The 21,735-nt window shown below is 37.2% G+C and overlaps 1 protein-coding gene across 1 annotated transcript in view; it reads right to left on the bottom strand.

Moving 5' to 3' along the window:
• Positions 1–89: 89 nt before the first annotated feature.
• FREM2 (FRAS1 related extracellular matrix 2) overlaps positions 90–21,735 on the bottom strand; it is a 199,102-nt gene continuing 177,456 nt past the window's right edge. Inside the window, exons 16-24 of the mRNA XM_017854164.1 lie at positions 20,367–20,698; positions 13,091–13,283; positions 11,451–11,555; positions 9,517–9,644; positions 9,284–9,418; positions 8,418–8,544; positions 7,341–7,528; positions 6,685–6,831; positions 90–5,365 (exon numbers count right to left, since the gene is read on the bottom strand). Coding sequence (XP_017709653.1) covers positions 4,862–5,365; positions 6,685–6,831; positions 7,341–7,528; positions 8,418–8,544; positions 9,284–9,418; positions 9,517–9,644; positions 11,451–11,555; positions 13,091–13,283; positions 20,367–20,698 — 1,859 coding nt within the window. The 3' untranslated portion in view covers positions 90–4,861. The remainder of the gene's footprint in view (positions 5,366–6,684; positions 6,832–7,340; positions 7,529–8,417; positions 8,545–9,283; positions 9,419–9,516; positions 9,645–11,450; positions 11,556–13,090; positions 13,284–20,366; positions 20,699–21,735) is intronic.

Raw genomic sequence — 21,735 nt, 5'->3', positions numbered from 1 at the left:
AGAAAGAAAGAAAGAAAGAAAGAAGAAAGAAAGAAAAAGAAAGAAAGAAAGAAAGAAAGAAGAAAGAAAGAAAAGGAAAGAAAGAAAGAAAGAAAGAAAGAAAGAAAGAAAGAAAGAAAGAAAGAAAGAAAGAAAGAAAGAAAGAGAAAGAAAAAATTTACTTAGTGTTATGCTAAAGTAGGTGTCATGGCTGGACCAGCTTTGTTGTTGTCAATTGGTCTTTAGCAAAACAAAATATTGAAAAAACACAAAGCAAACAAATACCAGGGGAAAGAAATTAAATGTGCTTGAAAGACAGGGAAGAAAGATACTGAGCATCTAAGGAACTATTACTGCTGTTTAAAAGTTTGTAAATTAAATGTTCTGATTTTTCTCCTAATAAAATAAAGAGAGACATTAGTATATTTTATCAACATTAGTTCAAGAGAGAGTCAGTTTTCTTTCCTTACAAAGTTTTGATGTACTCTTCCTGGTGGAAACTACAGAAAAATATCATGTTCTTCTATTTTAAAATGTTTTATCAAAATCAAAAGTTACCAAAATCTCAAAGCGTTTTGTTTCTTGGTATCAAAATATATGGAAAAGGGGAGAAATCTACATTAAGGGATAATTTGAACCTATATATAATGTTTCCTTAAAAATTAAATGTTATTACCATGCAATACTGAAATCAATTCTAGGAAAATACCTCCAGTAAATATATTAACCTCAGAACTAATATTAAAGAAGCTCCCATGTTTTCACAAATGAGCTTTCTGCTGATCTTTTTGGAAAACTTCATAGAAACTATTTCAGTTAAAATTATGCCTTTAGTGTTATCTCTTTCCTAGAAATGAGAGGTTTGGTGATTTTATATCTGTATGTGTGCATGTGTGGCTGGGATAGCACTGGTATTTACAGTTTCCTGCTAAATTACATATTTCTGAACCTTGGTAAATTGAACGGGTTGAACATGTGGGTCCCATTTATTTGCCATATGCTTAGTGAAGACACTTGTTTTCATCCTTTCATTACTGCTGTCATGTCTAGAAACATGAGTTTCAAAGAATGGCAATGTGCTTGTTTTCTGATTAATACAATTATGAAAATTTCAAATTTGTAAAACATTTACATTTTTAAACATATTATTTTCTTTACTTACTAAAGGACCGAATTGGATTCCAAGTCAATACTAAATAAGTATTTTCAAAAAGCAGAAATAAAACATCCAACTTTTAAAATCTAAATGTCATTACATTTAGCTCTATTATTGGTACTTTAAATAATTTTTAACCTGTGAATATTTTAACTCTCAGCATTGAGATGTATAAGGAAAAGCTCTCTGTGATATTCATACAGGTCCATTTACATTTTTAATGTTGACTTTGGAGTTGGCACACTGGAAAAGAATTAGAGGTAAGATGACTTGATAAAGACACTTTTTTGCTGCTTACAGAACTAAATCCCTTCATATGGAGCCTAGCATTGGTCTTTCTTATCATAAATGCTATGTAGTGGCTTGGCAGCAGGATGCTAGCTGACCTTCATGCATATTGTTCAAACATTGTGGATTCTTCTGAGAGGGTGGACTTCAGAAGGTGCTAATGCTGCTAACGAGCTGGAAGAAGAGTTTATGTGCTATCTGTTATTCTTGGAATAAAGTGGGCCTATCTTTTACTAAGTGGAAAAGAATATGCAGTACCACCCACAGCTCTCTAAGGCACTCCATCAGTGAGGCTTTGCGAAGGTCTATTTTATTAAGTTACTGGTTTGAATCATTTTGTATAAATCTGTCATCAGAATGATCCATAACATGTAGGGCTCTTTTAGATAAACAAGAGTGGAGTCTGCTGTTGCTATTCTAGAAAGATTTTTAAATTGTGGTTCACGGATATGACTGTTTTGTTTTTGGTTCAGGAGAGAATCTAATGCAAATCCTGCCACTTTAGTCCAAATGAAGAGCTGCTTTCAGTTATAGCCTTCCCAAGGACAGGAAGTGGAGCTTGGTTTCTATGCATTCTCTCTGAATAGCCAATCCTAGGTGAGCACCAGTAAATGTTAACTAAGGGCAAAAATGGGAATAAATAAGATCATCATTAAAATACATATTTCAGTGCTTCATGATTCATATGCTTAGGAAAGCCACTAGTATAATATTTATTTTTGGTTTTATTTTTACTATATAGCATCAACAAGACCTTGATTGGAGTCAGAAGCCACCGAGTATCTAAGGAGCTATTATTGCTATATCCTGTTCTCTGTGGGAAGTTATTTTATGTGTTTGTTCTGATAGTACCAGAGAAGCTCTCTAAAAACAAAATGCTAAACATAAGGTCTATTTTATTTAACAAAAAATTTACCATATTCTTCCCACTAAAAGAGTTTCAAAAAAATAATTAATGTATATTAAATTACATATTTAGTAAATAGATATTAAGAAAATAATGCAAAATCCCAAGTACCTTATATTTTAAAAGCAGTATCTGTCTATTTCCCACAGACTCTCTCTTTTCAAGGGAATAAAGGGAAGGAAAAAGGGAGAGAGGAGAGTAAGAGAATAGAGGACAGGGAAGGATAAATATTTGGTAGGATAGGATAGAAATGTTCTGTATTTTATAAGCTCTCCAATTTATATACAGTAGCCTCATTAGAATATGCATTGTAGAGTGAAATTTGGTATAAAACCAGCCTGACCCAAAGGCTCAAAACAGACATCTTACAGTAACGCTTCACCGATCACCATATTCATTGACAGACTCCAAAATTGCACGAAAGGCTCGGAAGCTGTTAACTACTAAAATATCAGCAGGTCGATTGAGTATACTTGCTCTAACAGTCTACATCAATTGAACCCAATGGTAAGTAGTGAAAAGTGCACACACTATTTGAAGTTCCCTAATTCACATTCATTCCCATAAAAATTACGAGGTAACCAAAGAAGTAGCTAAGCATCTGCCAGAAGGTAAAGCAAAGGAAAGGGGAATGATTAAGAAATTACCACTATTTATCTTGCTAAATAAACTCCTGGGCTACACAGAACTTTCTGTTTGTAAAAGCCGTGAGTGGGACTTTTGAGATGTAGGTGGTATTTTTGTAAATTCTCCAATGAAAGGATACTACAGTCTATTTTTGAAAGACTGAACATGAAGTGCAGAGCTGCCTAAAAGAAAGGCAACTATTGGACACCTTACCTCTCTCTCAGTATCAGTGTTGCTTCCTTATCTTTATCAAGAAATGGTTGATACTACAGACACCAAATTAAGATGAGCACATCTGATCTGAGAAGTTTGCCTTTTAAAAATCTGCAGCGACCAAGACGTCCAATGTGGCCAGCTTATGGCTAGAAGCGAAAGGGGATTCTAACTAGCAATTGAAGGATAATCTGTAGGCATTATTCTTTTTTCCTGACCTTACTTTTCTTTGAAACATGTTTACTAGCTTTTGGAAAGCTGAAGTTTTCCCTTTCTAAGCAAAATGTCTGCGATTTGGTAACAAACACATTGATGCAGAAAGGCAGTGAGAAGCTTGCCAAGGAAGCTCACTCAAGTTCCTTGGCTTTGTGAGGTGAATGGTAAGCACTGTTACAATGATATTTTTAAACATTCAGAGGGACTACATTGTACCAGTTCACTGAACTGGGGATGCCAGAGTGATGCCTTCTTGAATCAAAGAAAAATATGATCAATGATTCTGGCCACCTTCAAGACCATTTCTGGAATGATAGTTGCAAAGAGTCCCATCATTTGGACCAGACGCTGAATAGAAAGTTAATAAAATGTCCTATAGTCAATTTAAGTTCTAAATGTTATTGTGTGATTATGCTACTCTGAGGGATAACCTCATCTGTCATCTGTCAAAATGTTCTTTTATTCTATAAAGTATGTATAAGAGGCACTCTGATTATACCCATTATATTAATCCATACCACGTTCTCCCTTCAACATTTGTAATAATGTTTCGCATTATCATTTATGGGTTCAATACTGCAAACATCTAGGCTCAGTTCTTAGAGAACATTGTCTTGTAGTGACTCTAACGCTATGGCATTTATTCATCACCAAAATGTCACCAACCTTCTAATTTCCCACAAATGTTGAGCACCAATAAGGTATATTACCATGCAAGAGCTCTACCGTTACTCACTATATGCCCAAACAGAGCAGTATCTCTTAAAAATCTCTTCCAGAATTAACATATTCTTTGGTTTAATTTAAAATTAAATAAGCAAACAAAACAAGGAGAGTCTGATGAGAATGAGAAGCAATTCAAATTCAAGTGAGTGAACTTCCTTCCCTCGATCTTTCCTTCTACTGTCTCCCAAGTAGTGGATCAGTTGATTTGTGGGTTGAGCCACCCCTGTTCACAATGCTACACTGTCTTCACCTATTTGAAAACTTGTCATAATAAACAGTGTGTTCACCAGTTTTCCAGACTAGCAAGGAAAACCTTTCTAGTAATAATCTGTTATACAATGAATAAACAATGTGATAATTGCACCTTCAACATTCACACTGAAATAGCAACAGTAGACTCCTCTTATACTTGTAAGAGAGTCTGTTAGCACCTTTTAATACATTTATCTCCACCGCATAGAGAATATGTCTGAAATGAGGAGTACATTCCTCACCATCTATCCATGGCTCTGTGTACATGTGAGTACATCGTTGCTGCCTTTGGGGCGAGAGGAAAGATGTCTTAATTTGTCCTTTGATACACAAAAGAGTATGGAGAATTCAAATCAAAGTACATTAGTACAGTCATATTCTCTGAGCAGCTTCATCACAGACATCCTCCATCCTCTATGGTTTACCAGAAGTATTTAGGGTTCCATTGTGATCTTTTCTGACGCACTTAAGGAAAAGGTGAATTCTACCTGCGGTCATCAAACTTCTGAGCTGTCATTGTGATGGCTCTGTGGGGGCACCATGGGCTCACTGCTGCTGGAGCCCTTCGGGGCCTCCTTCCCCCTGAAACTTTCCTTGCCCCTGCACATCAGCACTGCAATGACAGTGAGGCAGATGGTGAGTAACCCTACCATGGTGCCTCCCACCACAGTGACCAGGCTGACTGCAGAGCTGGGGCTGTCGAGCTCCTGGGGGAGGATGCCATCCGGAGGTACTCTCCCCTGGGGGATCTGCCTCTTGGTGCGGTCCAGGGCAATGTGCTGGATGTTTGTTCCCCTATTGTTTTCAGCACCAATCTCCCACACCAGCGAGGGTGTGCTCCTGACTTCTCTCTTCTTCCGGCTGTTGGTGGTGGCTTGGGGCTTTCCTTGGCTCACCAGAGAATGGTACTCCACGCTTCTTTTGCCAATACCTCGATTGGCATTGTCTTTTGATCTCACTGTATAGATCGTATGTATATACCATTCTCGGCCCAGAGCGACCTAGAAAGCACAACTCTATTTGTTAGGAGATACTAGATACCATATCAACCTAATTCACCATTCTTTGCAAGAGAAATTAATGGCAGAGATATTAATAAATGATGATTTATTTTAGTCTGCAGAATTAACTTACTTAATATTTCTGAATGAGTACTAGGTGCAAGGCTCTGTGCAAAGCACTGTATGATACATTCCATGCAACTCTTAAGGGAGTGAATATTTGGTACTTGTTGTCATAGAATGGGAGAGTTCTAAAGACCTATTAATAGGTTATAGAGTCTAGCTTATTCATTAAAAAAATGAGCACATAAGAATATACAGCAGCTAACTGAGTTGCCCAATGTTACTCAACTAGTTAGTGGCAGAGGCAGGACTATAGCTCAAATCTTCTGAACCTCAGGACTCCTTTCACCGTGTCTTGCTGCTTATTGCATAAAAGACCATAGAGGAAAAAAAAATCAATCATCAAGCTTTTCTGGGGTTTTGGAAAAGGAGGAATTTTCTGATGAGTCTTTGAAGCATGAAGGATTTAGAGAGGTCAGATGCTTTGAGATTTAATGGCAAGAATAAAAATAAAACATATCATATTTCAACTTCTTGTTTGAAAAGATTCAGAATAACAAACACGCTTTCTTAAGATTCCTTCCTTAGGTTGAATGAAAATAACACATTTCTCCAGGCCGTCCTGTTGGGTTAATTTTCAGTAAATATCCTGAAGGGTGCACTTGCTCTGACAGAGATTTACAGTGTAAGCACATCTTGAAATTTATGGCATTTTTCTGCTCAGTGTTGTGGTGGCTGCCTGTGTCCCCATCCACCTTTGATCCCTGAGTCAGGAGTTTGTATCTTGGTTTCTGAAATCTTTGAGAGTGGAGCTGTGCACAATTGCTTTCCTGAGTTCAGCAGTTCACACAAGATCACTCTAATTAAGATGTGCGTGAAAAGTCAGCAGGAAGGATGTTTTGAATAAGAAAAGCAGATTACTCGACTGTCAGACACAGATTTACATTCTGGGCTAAATAAGACTCTTCATTACACATAGTCTTAAAATAATATTAATACATTAAGAAAAGTGATAAAAGCTATGAAAGCCAGATATATTGTTAACAAAAATAATAAAAGCTGGGTTTATGAGTACTCACCATATGCCCAGTAAGGGGCTATGTGGTTTCTATGCCACATCTTGTTCAATGTTCCCATTAACTGTATGCAATATTACTATTACTGCTATTTATATATGAGACATCTGAGGCATTTCAATGTTCCGTAACTTGCATGTGGGTACATAGCTACTACAAATGAGCTTGCTTTTGGCCTACCTGAAAGAGTGGTGTTGAGTCAACTTTAAATCCATCAGATCCAGGTTGATTCACTAAGAGAATGGCCTCAGGGTCATCCACTGCTAGTTTGGCATTAAATAGGACATTTCCAAAACTGGTCGCTTGTGTCTCTGGCTGAGCTTTGTCCTTTAAGCAGTAAGGAAAATGGTGATTGCTGTAGATAAAGCCAGCTTTTGCCAGGACAGCATGTTTCCCTATTTGTTTTGTGCAAGTACAAATTACTATAAAATGTCACCATTTGGTTTACGAAAAATGATCATTTTGTTTGTTTTTCTATTTTTTTTTTTAAGAGATGGGAACCTTCTCTGTCACCCAGGCCAGAGTGCAGTAGCATGATCATAGATTGAAATTCCTGACTTAAGCAAGCTTCCCACCTCACCCTCCCAAGTAACTGGGATGCCAGGCATGTGCCATGATGCCCGGCTAATTTTTACAATTTTTTGTAGAGATGGGGTCTCACTATGTTGTCCAGGCTGGTCTTGAAATCCTGGCTTCAAGTGATCCTTCCATCTTGGCCTCCCAAAGTGCTGAGACTGTAGTATGGCTGCTGTGCCCAGCCTGGTTTTTAAATATAAGATAAGGAGGCTGAACTTTGAAAAATCTGTCTAGCTCATTGTTTGGGTCAAAGCACTTACCACAATTTTAAATCTATATAAGAGTGAAGGAGAGTCGGCTAAGCAGCCATATTCTGCATTAGTTGGACTATACTTGGGAACATAGCCATCAGCTCCAGTGCATAGAAACACCTTCTCAATGCTGCAGTAAAACGAGTCACCCAGGTTCTGGACAGGATCCACCATGACACGACCGTAAATTATATCACCTGAATTAGAGATGTGGAAATGTTATTTCTGTTATGTGATAAGGTATATCAATGTGACACTGTAAACAGGTTATGACAATGAGGACACAGAGATTATTTCCTTGCCACTCTCATCTACCATCAAATGTTGAAGGCCTGTTCATATGAGCTTCAAGATCTGGTGCATTCCCAGGCCTCAGGTAAGACCACTTTGCAGACTAACCACAAGTGACTAAAGATTTATTGAGTCTCAGATGCTCAGCCACAGGTGGGAATAATTTCAAAGGTCTGGCCTGCAATTTGACATTAATAATACCCCATTGTGGTTCAAGTCCAGTTTACAAAAATAAGTTGATAAGATATATACTGATACAATATGGAATAACACTAAGAAAGAAAGTATCAATAAAAAGTCTAATTAACTTTATTTGTTTCTGAAAGAGGGTTTAATGAAACCCCCCGGTGTTCAATTATTTATTTCATAACTATTATTGAACCCCTACCAGGCGTGCCAGGTGTTTTTGCTATGTATGTGTGCTAGGCGTTGAATGTACACCATTGAGCAAGGCAGGCACGACCTACACTTAAGAGGCATTTACAATCTCATGTAGCTGCAGCATTTAAGTTTATGCAGGTTGGAAAAAACATTCAAGAAAATCATTTAGACTTGTTTCAAAAGTCACTTAGGTAAGAGAGCTAGAGATTAGCTTCCTCAGAATAAAAAGATATCCAGTAACATATACCCAATTGCAATGACTTCCCACACCAGTCAGCGTGAGTAAAGAGTCAGTTACATTCTCAAAACCATTAAAGAAGCTATAATTTCCCCCCTCAAACACAATCCCCAAAAAGCAAAGCGCAAAAGATATACATGACAAATAGAGTATCCCTCTCATTTGTAAAGTGATACCTTCTGCAAAAGCAACATCACTCTCTTGCCCAAATCCCATGGATCCATCAGACAACCAGAGACTCTTCTTAGAGAGCAGGTACATTTGGGTGTTCAAGCTAAACTCAGCAGCCACTGGATCACTGACCTAAAACCAAAGGCAAAAGTCCTTTTATGCATTGGTGGTTCTGATGGTACGCAAACATACTGTTCACAGATTACACACATTCACTGTACACTGACTGTAGAACACGAAGCACTGCACTGCAATTTTCACACCCTACCCAGCCACGTTAGAGAGCTGTAACATTGCTTTTGTCCTTGAGAAGGCGAAACTGGTGGGATCAAGTCATTTTTTGAATGGGACTAAATAGCATTGCTTGAGCTCATTTCCGCTGGTTTATTGGGTATATAAAGGACTTGTAAATATCATTGTCAGTAGAAGGTCAATAGTATAAATTCTTGAAAAGAAGATGCCATCACATTTCTTATAATACATAATGGCAATTAGGTACTTTGAGGTGGTTTGAGCTACAGGATTTCATTCTCTTTAGAGAAGAACAAGACAAGAAATGCAGAAGTGTGGGGAAAATTCTCAAATCTCCAAGACAGCAAACTTCAGGAGGAGACAAGATAAGATCAGATAAGAAAAAAATAACCATTGCATACATTTAAACTCCGAATTTTACATCCTGTGCTAACAACAGATAAAGAGCAAATCTTTCCTCATTCTTTTATCCCTTGCTTCCTTAACTGTCTGATTTCTTTTCTTTTCAGCATGCAAGAATTAAAGTTATTCGTGTGTGGATACTTCTTTTTTTAAACTATTAAATGAAAAACAAAGTGGGATTCTGCAAGTCATGAGATGATAATTCTGTAAGCCACACCTGTTGGAATCGGATGTCAAGGTCAAAGGTGACAGGCTCTCTGGGGTTGCAGGTGACTGGCAGGCGGTATTCCTGATGTGATGGGGCGGTGCATGGCACCAGCTTCACAGTATAGGTGCCTGAGTAGTCACGTACCTTTGAAGAGAAGACATTGATATATTACATTTAAAAATCTGAGGTGTAATCAGACAGTAGCAGCAGAAGAAAATCAATGAAGAGTCTTAGTCACTTACGGCAAAGTCAGAGACAAAGCTCCACTGCTGTACTGGCTGGTTATAGGTTGGTTCACTCCTTATTAGGTGGAGGGAAAATGTCAGGCCTGGATGATCAGCTGACATGATCACTGAGCTTGTAAAGGATGCTAGGAAAATGCCAGTAATGAAAATAATGACATAGTGGTTCAATTAAGAGTGCGTAACAGTTTAGAGTTTTCAAAATACACTATCATACATTATTTGGTTCGTTTTTATAAGAAGGCTGCAAAGCAGTCATGGTTGGTATAATTATCCTCCTCTGACAGATGAAGAAACTGGGCTGTGAGTGACTATGTGACTTTCCAAAGATCACACAGCTAGGATGGGACTTTCTGATTCCCACTTCAGTGCTGTTTCTGCTCTATAGTTCTGTCAAAAGATAATTGTACAGAAACACTCAGATTGTTCAGAGCTACTTTCTGGGGAGTCAGAGCAGCACAATGAAGGGTGATGTGAATGCATTTATTGTACACCGAAGCTATGAGCTGAATAGTCTATTAGTAATTAGTATTTTAAGCTATGAGCTTAAAATAGTCTATTAGTATCCACACAGCTGGGCAAACCCAATTTATGAATGGAGTCTAATTTTACTTAGATTACCAGCCATCATGGCTACACAAAGATTCAGTTTATTAGAAAGGTAGGCATGTAGAAGAAAACTGTATCCACCAGAAAATCCTCATTTTCCAGAACTGTCAAGTACAATAAAGCAAAATGATTTTTTTGGATAATTTCTTTCTTGTAGCTCAGTTCCATAAAAATACAACGAAGCCTCTTTCTCTTCCTAATTATTTAGCTCTATTCTCTTTCGTTAGAGTTCAAGCCCAGAAGAAAGGGTATAAAGATGTTGAGTGGGCCGGACGCGGTGGCTCAAGCCTGTAACCCCAGCAAGGCCGAGGCGGTGCGGATCACGAGGTCAGGGAATCGAGACCGATCCTGAGCATAACAGCCGTGAAACCCCAGTCGTACTACTAAAATAGTAGAGCAAAAAACTAAAGCCGGAGCGAGGATGCGGCGCCCGTTAGTCCAGCTACTCGGGAGGCAGAGGCCAGGGAGAAATGGCGTGACCCGGGAAGGTCGGAGCTTGCCAGAGCTGAGAATCCGGCCACGTGCACCCCAGCCTGGGCGATAGAGCGAGACTGCCAGTCTCAAAAAAAAAAAAAAAAAAAAAAAAAAAAGAGATGTTGAGTGAACTATTTTCCCTTTCCCAATCTAACATAAGCTGGCAGAAAAATAGCTTATTTTTTATTTGACTCTCCATGTTACTAAATTGGTAATATGGAGAGTCAAATAAAAAATAAGCTTTTTCTAGTGAAATGTCCCTTATTAAAAAAAAAAAAAACAAATGAAGTTAGACGTGGGATTGTACCAACTGCTGCCTTATCTGCCTTATTGATATTCAAAGCACGGTGCATCACAGTTAGTAAAATTGCATAGCCAATACTTATTAAACATAATTAACATGTCCAAAACGTAAATATGAAAGTGAAGTATCTCTTCTGACCCTATTAAAAGGGTTTCTCACAGTACCTAGGAAAAAGCTGTGAAAAGAGAACTGCCTGCTGAATGAATCATCTGCAATTCAATTTGCACAATGGAAGCAAAGCAGAGAAAGAAATCATTATTCGTACGCTCTTTAAGGAAAACTTTACTTAAAATGAACTCAATAGGGTTTCCTTTTAATTTTACTCTTATTATTTTGCATTTTCTCTGAGTCTGCATAATGATAATTTTGTGGATTATGAGATGAAGCTGAACAATTATCAAGCCCTCATGGAGACAATTGAACATGTATAATTCATTTGAGATTAAGGGCTTCAGTGGTAACAGGGAAGCACGCTGAAATGTGTGAAGATGGAAAGTCTATCTCATTTTTGTGTGATGAGTGGTTGTTAAAAGATAACAGGGCTTACCAGGATGTGACAGCACAAATAAGCCATGGAACTGAGCCTCTGTCTTGAAGTGCACGGCCAAGCGCCCCTCATCACCGATGCGCATGCTGGTTGGATAGAGAGAGCCTATGATGGAGAAAGTACCAAGAATGACAACATATGTAGCCAGAGACCTCTTATATACAGATTCCTTCCAAAAATTAATTCACGTTTGACTTGTCTTTAAGCATTCTGGGCAAAGCGTATTATCAGAAGAATTCTGAATAATGGAGGCAGAAGTACCTTCATTTTCTTTTCTAAGCAGAAAAGGGAGCCAAAATGAATTGTTAAGTAACATGAGTGAAGTCACTATGAAATACACAGATTAATTAAAATAGATAAATTTTTTTTAAAATCTGAATTTACAAAAATGAAGCTGTAAATTGAGAGGCATTACAAAATTGTCAAAATGATGGAGATTCGGACATGTAAATACAAATAGGTTTGAGTTATCTAGAATTATTCCTAATTTTATAGACTTAAAGAAAGCTCTGAAGCCTTCCCAAGAAACTTAGCAGTTTGATAAAATTTGGCTCCAGAAATCAGAAGCAAACAGATCCTATGTGGAGGTTGGGAACCACAGAAAAATCCTCATTAAGATTAACTTAAATATACATCTTCTAAAACAAGACATGGACTTAAAACATTTGAAATAATTAGGAATCATAACTCAGGGTGATCATATTACCTGTCACATGGCTCTAAAATAGAAGCTATTCAAAATGAAACATGGAGAAAAAAGACAACAACAAAATGAACAGAGCATAAATAGGTTTTAATCCGCTTAAGAGAGTAGATTTACATTTGAGGTGTACAATTAACTCTGTTTTCCTGCTGGCTGATAAAATGTAGTACTGGCACGACACTGCGGATGTTTGTGGAATCAGAACAGTAATATATGTCTGAAAAAGAAAAAGCACGCATCCTACTAATGGATTTATTAGATTGATGCTTGTGGACTTTGAACTATGAGTCTAACATGGAGATTGAAACCAAGTTTTGCAAATGCTTGCGAACTTGAGCTAGTGACATTCACAGAGTTTGCAGACATTCAGCTAAAGTATCCCAGAGTAACAGAATTTTAAATCAGAAGGAGATATTAGAAGTTTTGTCTATCATCCAGAAAAAATTAAGTCCCAGAAAGATTAAGCAATATGCTTGAGATCTCACAGCTAGTTAGTTGTAGAGTCATGACTAGAATTCAGGCCATGATTTGTATTTAATTTAAATGCACTTCTTTTTTTCTGAAATAAAATGTGTAACTTTTCCCTTGGTCATTTCTTATTTTCGTCGGAGCTTCCTCTATCCATTTTCTAGAATCCAGAAAAATATATATGTTGTGTTATGTAACACATAAATAATTAATCACCTAAAATAGATCGCAAGGATAAAATATGCATGAAATATATCGTTATATTTAATAATCCCATATTACACAAATTTAAAGCCCTAATGTGATTTAAAGTTTTTTTGATGAAAAGGTAAAATCATCTTATTATAGAATAGAAAAAGAAAATCTACTGAAAGTTGCTTGTACTACTTTTAGCAATGGCAAAAAAATCCTCTTAAATAATCTAAATAGGTTACAAAACTATAGAGTGTTCCAAGTCTTCGGAACTCACCTTGAAGTTCAGCCTCTGGGGGGCTGCCAATTCCGTCATTCCACAAGATGGCAGTGTCGTACACAAAAGTTAGACGAAGCTCTGACTTCAAGTCAAAATGCTGCCAGCCTCCTACCCCCACGGGGGAATGGAATACGTAGGAAACATACAGAGGGACTCGAAGGGTCACATAGGACTGCACTAGGTTTAGGACCTAAAACAATAAAATTACATCTATCAACATGACTCAGTGTTAACTAAATGAGCCTCATTTTGTACAAGCCATTTTCTCCTTTCGCTTAACTGAAGATTTTGAGTAATCACTGAGAAGAGGAAATGAGCATTTTATAACACGGTTTTTCCCTCACTTAATTTTGGATCGATTAAATAGTTGTTACTAACCACCTTTATTGGCAACAAAGGATATGTACCAGAAATCCTTAAGACAGTGCATTATTTTGAGCATACTATACTTACAAAATCCTCTTCACTTTAGAACAGTTTTATGAAGATAGTTTACATACCATATAATTCACCTATTTAAAGTAAACAATTCAATGGTTCTTAGTATATTCAAGGAGTTGTGCAACCAACACAATCAATTTTGGAAGATTTTCATCGCCTCCAAAAGGAAGCCTGTATTTATTAGCAGTCACCCCCTAATCCCTCCTCCCCGCCAGTCCCTGGCAACCACTAGGTCTTTATGTATTTGTCTATCCTGGACATTTCATATGAATGGAATCATACAAAATGTGGTCTTTTGTGATAGATTTCTTTCATTTAGCGTAATGTTTTCAAGGTGCATCCATATTGGAGCACGTTTCAATACTTCATTCCCCTGTTACTGAATTGTATCCCATTGCATGCAAGCATTACATTTCATTTGTCTATTTATCACTTCATGGCCATTTGGGTTGTTTCCAGTTTTTGGCTATTATAAAAAATGCTGCTATGAGCTACTTTTTTATTAAAGGAATATGAAACATAGATCTGGAAGCAAATATATTTAATAATGATGTATAACATTTATAATATCTCAAGAATAATTAGTTGAAATGAAGTGTCTTGCCTTGAATTTTATGTTTTCCTCTTTCTGGTATTTAGTAGATGGGTTGGGAATAGTGGAGGATAAACTAATATTTATTTATTGAGTACTTACCACATTTCAGAAACTGTACTAGTTTCTCAATAAACACTATTTAATATTTTCAGTCTCCACCATAATTATATTTGCATGTATGGATGGATAATTGGATAGTCAGTGGATGACAGATAGAAAGAAAAGAAGATAAAATTAAGACTCAAAGGAAAAAGGCACATGTCCCACAGTATTCTCGAAGCCTCCTGAATGGCTCGGACAAGATCAGAACTCAGCTTCTGGCCCATGTTTTTTCCTATTCTGTCATACTTCATCGTATTCCAAACAAAGATGAAGGCAGTCCTAAGGTCATCTAACAAAGGTTATCATATTTAATTCTCAAAATAGCTCTGCACGATAGTAGGACAAATACAACCAGCCTCTTCTACACAAGAGGAAAGGACTTAGGTCAGATCACACTCCATAGAAGTTTCAGTCAGGCTGTCTGATAATGGTCTAGTTCTCCTTCCACACTGAGCTCACAACAAGAATCATAGGCATAAGTTAGCAAATAATTTAAACCACGAGAACTATAATTTAGAACATTCTTATGAAGTTAAAAGTAAACTGCTCATGTCACAAAAATGATGACCTGGATCCCTAATAAAAATACATAGAAAAGAACCATCAACCAAACAACTGATTTTATTCTTAACTGTATAGTATAGTAGCTAGCAGTCCCTACTACCTGTTAGCCTGGCCAGCGGGAGAGGTGCTTTTCATTAAAAGTCCTTTGAGACAGTAGTTTCTATGGGCAGCTGTTATTACTTCATTGAGCCATTGATTTTGAAGTGCAGTGAAATGGACAGTGATTAAGTCAATCCATATGCCACTAGTCCTTAATATTTTACCTTACACTTTTAATAAACCATGATTTTAAAAAATAATTAGGCTTTAGGCATAGATTCCCAATTAAACTTTATAGGTGCTAAGAATACTCTTTTCCAATATTATACTCTGTCCATCAAATGTTACTGAGTATGCTATTTTGGAGGGAATTACTAATATTCACTTCCTAAGAATAAGTTACTTGGAGCACAGCTCCCCGACTAATTCTTGTTTGATTTTATTTGATGTTGTGGGAAACTAGAGTTTGATCATTTTTGACACAGAATCAGCATTCCATTGCATTTTCTTAGTACCCATGGCTAGGTCTTCTTTCTGTCTACTTAGAATCTCTACCTAGAGGAACTGGAGCCTAAATGAAGCTACCTTGACCATCTAGATCACCTACCTTCTTCAAAAGTGAAGAGTGCAATGCAATCATTCAACTTTTAGATGTCAACTTAAAACGCACTTAATTTTCTTTCAGCCTATCTCACAGGACTTTTCAAGGTATTTGTTTATAATGAAAGAAATATCTGTCAAATCTTAACGAAACCGAGACACAATGAGTGATTTCATATGTCCTCATTGCTGTTTGAAGTTTCTCCATCAAAGGCAAGCAATACTTTAAATTCCATATTTAAAAGGAAAGTGTAAAATGCAAATATCATGGAAAAAGTAACACACTGTCAAATTTATTCTACTACACACTGGGGTAAGTATATATCTTGCAAAATAATTTAGAGTGGCTTACATATAAAAGAAAATCAGTGTACAAAGTATAAAACAGTGGGATGGAAAAATGACCTCTTCAGTATGTTCCAGCCTCAAAGTTTCATATTTCTAAATCAAATGCACAGTAAAAAAGAGGCATAATTATTCCTCAAAGCAACTAAGAAAAAAAATTTGTTTACTTTTCCAAAATTATGCTATGTCTTCTCATAAGTACATTATAATTTCATGTTTTAAGTGAAAACTATGATTGGGGTTGCGTGTCTGTAGCTTATTCATGCACAGTTGCTGTTTACCTTACAAATGGGAGAGTTAAGATTCTACGTTGCAAAACAGCGAGCCAGGACAATAAAAGATCAAATGATCTGCAGTCTTCAATTATTTTAAAAAATTGGTTTCAAGAGAAAAGCTACCAAACTATTCGATAGTTCTAAGAACTTAATTTAGCTTTAATAACCATTTTGCCTCTGAAGCGTTTTTTATTGTGTACCCAAACAACTTTAAATTTTGTTTACAAAATACGTGTCACACATAAAGGTAGAGTGGAATCATTTATTTAATTCATCTCTATTTTGCTTTTCCTGCTATTTATCTGTGTTTATATTTTAGAAACTAATAAAATCATTTTAGAGTCAAATATCATTAGAGAAATTCCAAATTTGTTTTTCTCGGCAAGTAAAATTCTTCACTTTTATGAGTGATGATCTGACTACTTTGTTGCTCTGTAAGCTTCTTGTCTGGTGTCCTCATGAGCACTTGGTATATTCCCTGGCACAGAGTAGGTGTTCACTGAATATTTCTTTAATGAATGAACATACAAATAAATGAGATGGCAACATCAGATATAGTTTTAATAACAGCTGAAGCTAGATGTAGCCTAGCTGCATAAAAGTCAATCACACTTCATTGCTGTTAACAGATAACTCTCCTGTTAACTAATAAGGTAAATCATCTGAATTGGGAGGTTGGAGAAGGCAGAAAACCCTTACAGAGTGTGTTAGATTTTCATTTACAAAGAAAAATGCAGGAACTTGACAATATTTTATGGTAGTAGCTTTAGCGACAAGAACACATGTAAAAAATCAATTATCTATCATGTTGTTCCTAGCAAAAGCAATTACCAGTTGATAAAATGTGTTTGCACAGTGATTACCTTGAGCTAAGATGCCAAATTTGGGAAGGACTGGAGGAGGGCAAGTAATGTCTGCTAGGCGCTTGGCCTGGGCTCTGTGGGACTGAGGACAAACAGACGTGGGTCAGCACTGGCTTGCTGCAGGGGCTGTTTGCTGAGGTGGTCAATAAAACCACGAAGCCTCTCACAAGCACATGGAGTCTGTGCTGATGGTTTGCTTTTTATTTTTTCTCCATTTTTCCATCCTTAATGCTGAAATGCAAAAGTTTGGAAGGCCCTCATGACATTCTAAAATAGAGTGTAAAGTAGAATTTACCAAGCATTTACTTTGCTTTCCTTCAGGTGCCATCTCATGAAATATGCTTGCATTCAACACTGATCTGCCTGTATTCAGATGAAGCTGTTGACCACTGTTGTTAGGACATGGATTTGCACCGTTTTACAAATAGAGGGTGTGGATGTAATCTGGCATGTATTTTCATGAACGCTGTCAGGCAGCATATTTGTACCAAGAACAAAGGAAAAAGTTCATCTGGGTTTCTTGCAATTGAATCTGTGACCATATCCATTCCTCACATTCACTCACATTCAATTTAATGCCCAGATAAGCATTATGATGTGTTTAACAGCTTAAGGATTTTAGAATTTTATAACAAGATCCTAAAATCTCAATGATTTACTCTGAATCTGGTCATCACTCTGATATTGATCATCATGGTTATGCTATTAAATTTATGTTTAACAATGCAAAAGCAGAAGAAGTCTTTCAGAAGGAACTCATACAAGTTAGCCATCTTCCTTAAGAAAGTAGCGCAAACTATTAAGAACTGAATTATGTTGTAATTCTTACATTGTACTCTCTCCTAATATGGAACGTAAGCTTTTCTAACAGGCAAAACTTAACTGAAAACCTACAATTGCTGATTTTCACCTAATGGAGTAGAATCGTTGTCAGCTCCAATAGAGAAGCAGAGTAATGACTTTTCTAGCCGGCAGAAGTCACAGGAAGAAAAAAAATACTGAACACAAATAATTGGATACAGGAACTGGAATTTAAAAAACTTAGCAAAGTATAGTCACTTTAGCTAATCTAAATTTTAGAGTAAGATTTGATTTGAAGAATGAACACAGTAGAGGGCGTGCTTTGCATTCAAAATAAAACAGCCTTGCTACATTAAAAAAGTGGACAGATATCATAGGATAAAGCTTAGGCAGGCAAGTGCAGGGTTTTTATTATTGATAGAAAACGCTACCTGGGTAACATGTACAAAAGATGGAGAAGTGCTGCCACTTTGTGGAGACGATAGAAAACATTGTTAAAGGTAAAAACAGACTATGAACTAGATGAAATCCACAGAGAAGCTCAATAGCATGAAGTCATTTTATTTATTTATTTATTTTTTTAATTTTTTGAGATGAAGTTTCACTCTTGTTGCCCAGGCTGGAGTGCAATAGCGTGATCTCGGCTCACCACAACCTCTGCCTCCCGGTTCAAGCTATTCTCCTTCCTCAGCCTTCTGAGTAGCTGGGATTACAGGCAAGCATCACCATGCCCGGCTAATGTTTTTTTTTTTTCTTTTTTTTTTGTTGATGGAGTCTCGCTCTGTCACCTAGGCTGGAATGCAGTGGTGCGATCTTGGCTCACTGCAACCTCCATCTCTTGGGTTCAAGTGATTCTCCTGCCTCAGCCTCCTGAGTAGCTGGGGTTACAGGCGCCCGCCACCACACCCGGCTAATTTTTGTATTTTTTTTTAGTAGAGATGGGGTTTCTCCATGTTGGTCAGGCTGCTCTTGAACACCCGACCACAGGTGATCCGCCAGCCTCGGCCTCCCAAAGTGCCGTGATTACAGGTGGGAGCCACCGCGCCTGGTGTATGAAGTGATTTTAAAAGGAATGAGAACTACGATGTAATCCTATTTCTATATCCAATTTTGTTTATGCCAATAGATGCTGTGATGTAAGCAAGAATCGGAGAGAAAAGCAACCAGAAAGGAAATAGAAAGAATTTAGTAAAGGATTGGAAGCAGCTTTGTATAGAAGACCTGAAGGAACTAGAGATACCTGATCTATAAAGAAAAAGGCTAAGGTAGATTTGTTAACATGAGCCTTTATTTTCTTATGGGGATTGAATCTTTATTTTCCATGTTTCTTTCAGGTGGCAAAACAGGTTAGGAAAGAGGAATCTACAGGACAAACACTTATAAGTGTTTAAGTAACTTGTTCAAAGACATATAGCTAGAAAATATCAGAGCCAAATTTTGGTCAGCATTTGCTTGATTCTAATATCCAGATTCCACCATCTTATACTGCCTCTCTATTGCTATTTCTATTGGCATTTTTAGCAATCCCTGCAAGTTACTAAATATTGCTGCTTTTTGACAAGCTGGCCATGGTCATGTCTCACCACCTCTGAGTCCAATTCAACATCAACACCAGCTGAGCTTGTCGAAGTCCACAGCTTTACTCTGGGATTACCTCATACTAGTTATCTAGTTTTTCCTTGCTACTGGTTGTTGTATATTTCAACACCTTATAAATATAGCACAAAAAATGCAGCCTCACTTTAGCTCAATCTGGAAGAGCATTATATAGTCTGTATACCATTCAACACTTCAACGCATAAACCTACTTATGTAACTCCTTGTTTAGTTCAGGTAAGTTACAGCATTGCTTTTATTTCAAATACTCATAACAATTTTAAATCATGCCCTACATATTTTAGGTTCTCTATTGTAAACCTGAAGAAGATCTTGCTTCCTTATCATTTTAACAACTTTGTTGCTGATGATGGGGTAGGGGTGAGGATTGTGTGTGTGTATGTGTATTTTATGTGTGAATGTTTGTGTAGTATGAAGAAGAATCAGTAACTGTAGAGTGAAAATAAAAATAAGCTTTTAATAAAAACACTTTCGACTATGTTAATAATAGATAAACGAATCAAAAGCGAGAAAGAGGAGAAAAACAGAAAGAAAAGGAAGGAGAGTAAAAAAGGAGGCTAGAAGAAGAGAAAATTTTATAAAAGTAAGAGAAGAAGAAAGTTAGAAAAGAGGGAGAAAAATTAGACTGACTCCTAGGATTGTAAAACCTCATATTAGGTGGCTCATGATACAACATCACAGGCATCTATACATAAACACAAAAAACAGACAGTGTATACTTTGAAGAGAAGTCAGTATTTGGATTTTTATAATATCAGAGTAGATTTGAGCTTCAGGCAATAATTATACAGCATCCTTTTGACATAGATATAATATCTCTAACACATTGTCCAAAACCACATATATTCTGGTCCATTGTTCAGAAATAGACATGGATTTTAACACCATGTCAGTTGGCGGTCCCCTGTTGTCAGTAATGACCTACACCACCAAGATGGAAAACTGGAGTTGGGACTTAGTACAAATCTAATGTGACAAAACAAACCAATTGGTTTGTACAGTGACCAAACTCAGGTGTTATAAATCTGTACCTGTCCATCCGTTCCAATGGTGCCACCACAGTCAGCAAGGAGTTCTGACATGTCATAGTAGCTAACGAACTCCCATAAACAGGCCTCTAGGTTCAGGTTCCGGTAGAAGCGTAAGGTATTAGAACCTCTGATAGACAAGCTGTACTGGTAAGGATATGTCTCTCCAATTATTTCCGGATTTTTGGTAGCATCAGTCAAGAAACCATAATGAGTCTTCACTTCAGTATAATCCAGGAGGTTGGAGCACTTGTGGTTTCCAACTCTTGTGCCGTCAGGGCTGAGGGTGAGCTCAAAGTTGGAAAGCTCTCTAGTGGAGATCACAGGGAGCATGCCTATGGTAAATCGAAATCACTGTTAACATTCTTTCAGGTAGCCAAGAATTTTGAACACTTTAAAACTTCTTTATCTCTTGAGAAAACAACTATCATAAAATACCATTCAGCAGTGATGACCAAAGTGGCGTCCAGGCCCAGCGATGCGGCTCACGCCTGTAATCCCAGCACTTTGGGAGGTCGAGGTAGATGGATCACCTGAGGTCAGGAGTTCAAGACCAGCCTGGCCAACATGATGAAACCCTGTCTCTACCAAAATTACAATAGCCAGGCGTGGTGGCGGGTGCCTGTAATCTCAGCTACTTGGGAGGCCGAGGAAGGAGAATTGCTTGAACCCGGAAGGCAGAGGTTGCAGTGAGCTGAGCTCGCACCACTGAACTCCAGCCTGGACAACAAGAGTGAAACTCCATCTCAAAAAAAACCCAAAAAAAAAAAAAACAAAAAAAAAATAAAAAAGTGGTATACTAAGAACCCTGGGGTTCCCCAGGAAAATTTCAAGAGATCCATGACTTAAAAGCTATTTTCATAATGATACTAAGTTATTATGCGACTTTGCCACCCATATTCTCTCACAAGTGTGGTTTTTCGGAGACTACAAGACATGATAAATTGCAACAGATTGAATGCAGAGGCAGAGAATCCAGTTATCTTCTATTAAGTCAGACATTAATGATACTTTCAAGAATATAAAAGTACCACTCGATTTTTTTTGTTGTTTTATAACATAGTTTTTTTAAAGGATGTATTTAATGTTAATATGTAATGTATTTCTTTTGTTATTTTTAAATAAGGGAATAAATATTTAACAATTCCTCAGTTTTAATTTAAAATCCAATAAATATTTATAGATATCACCCATATAAACAAAATTTCTTTGAGATCTTCAATAATTTCTAAGAGGTCCTGGATCATAAAAGTTGAAAACTGGCCATGCATGGGGGCTCACGTCTGTAATCCCAGCACTTTGGGAGGCCAAGGCGGGCAGATCACTTGAGGTCAGGAGTTCGAGACCAGCCTGATCAACATGGCGAAACCCT

Source organism: Rhinopithecus bieti, unplaced genomic scaffold, assembly GCF_001698545.2.
Source record: "Rhinopithecus bieti isolate Rb0 unplaced genomic scaffold, ASM169854v2 scaffold_35538, whole genome shotgun sequence".
Classification (NCBI taxonomy): Eukaryota; Metazoa; Chordata; class Mammalia; order Primates; family Cercopithecidae; genus Rhinopithecus; species Rhinopithecus bieti.
The sequence above is the reverse complement of the archived record's forward strand: the minus strand, read 5'-3'. Positions and strand labels throughout refer to the sequence as shown.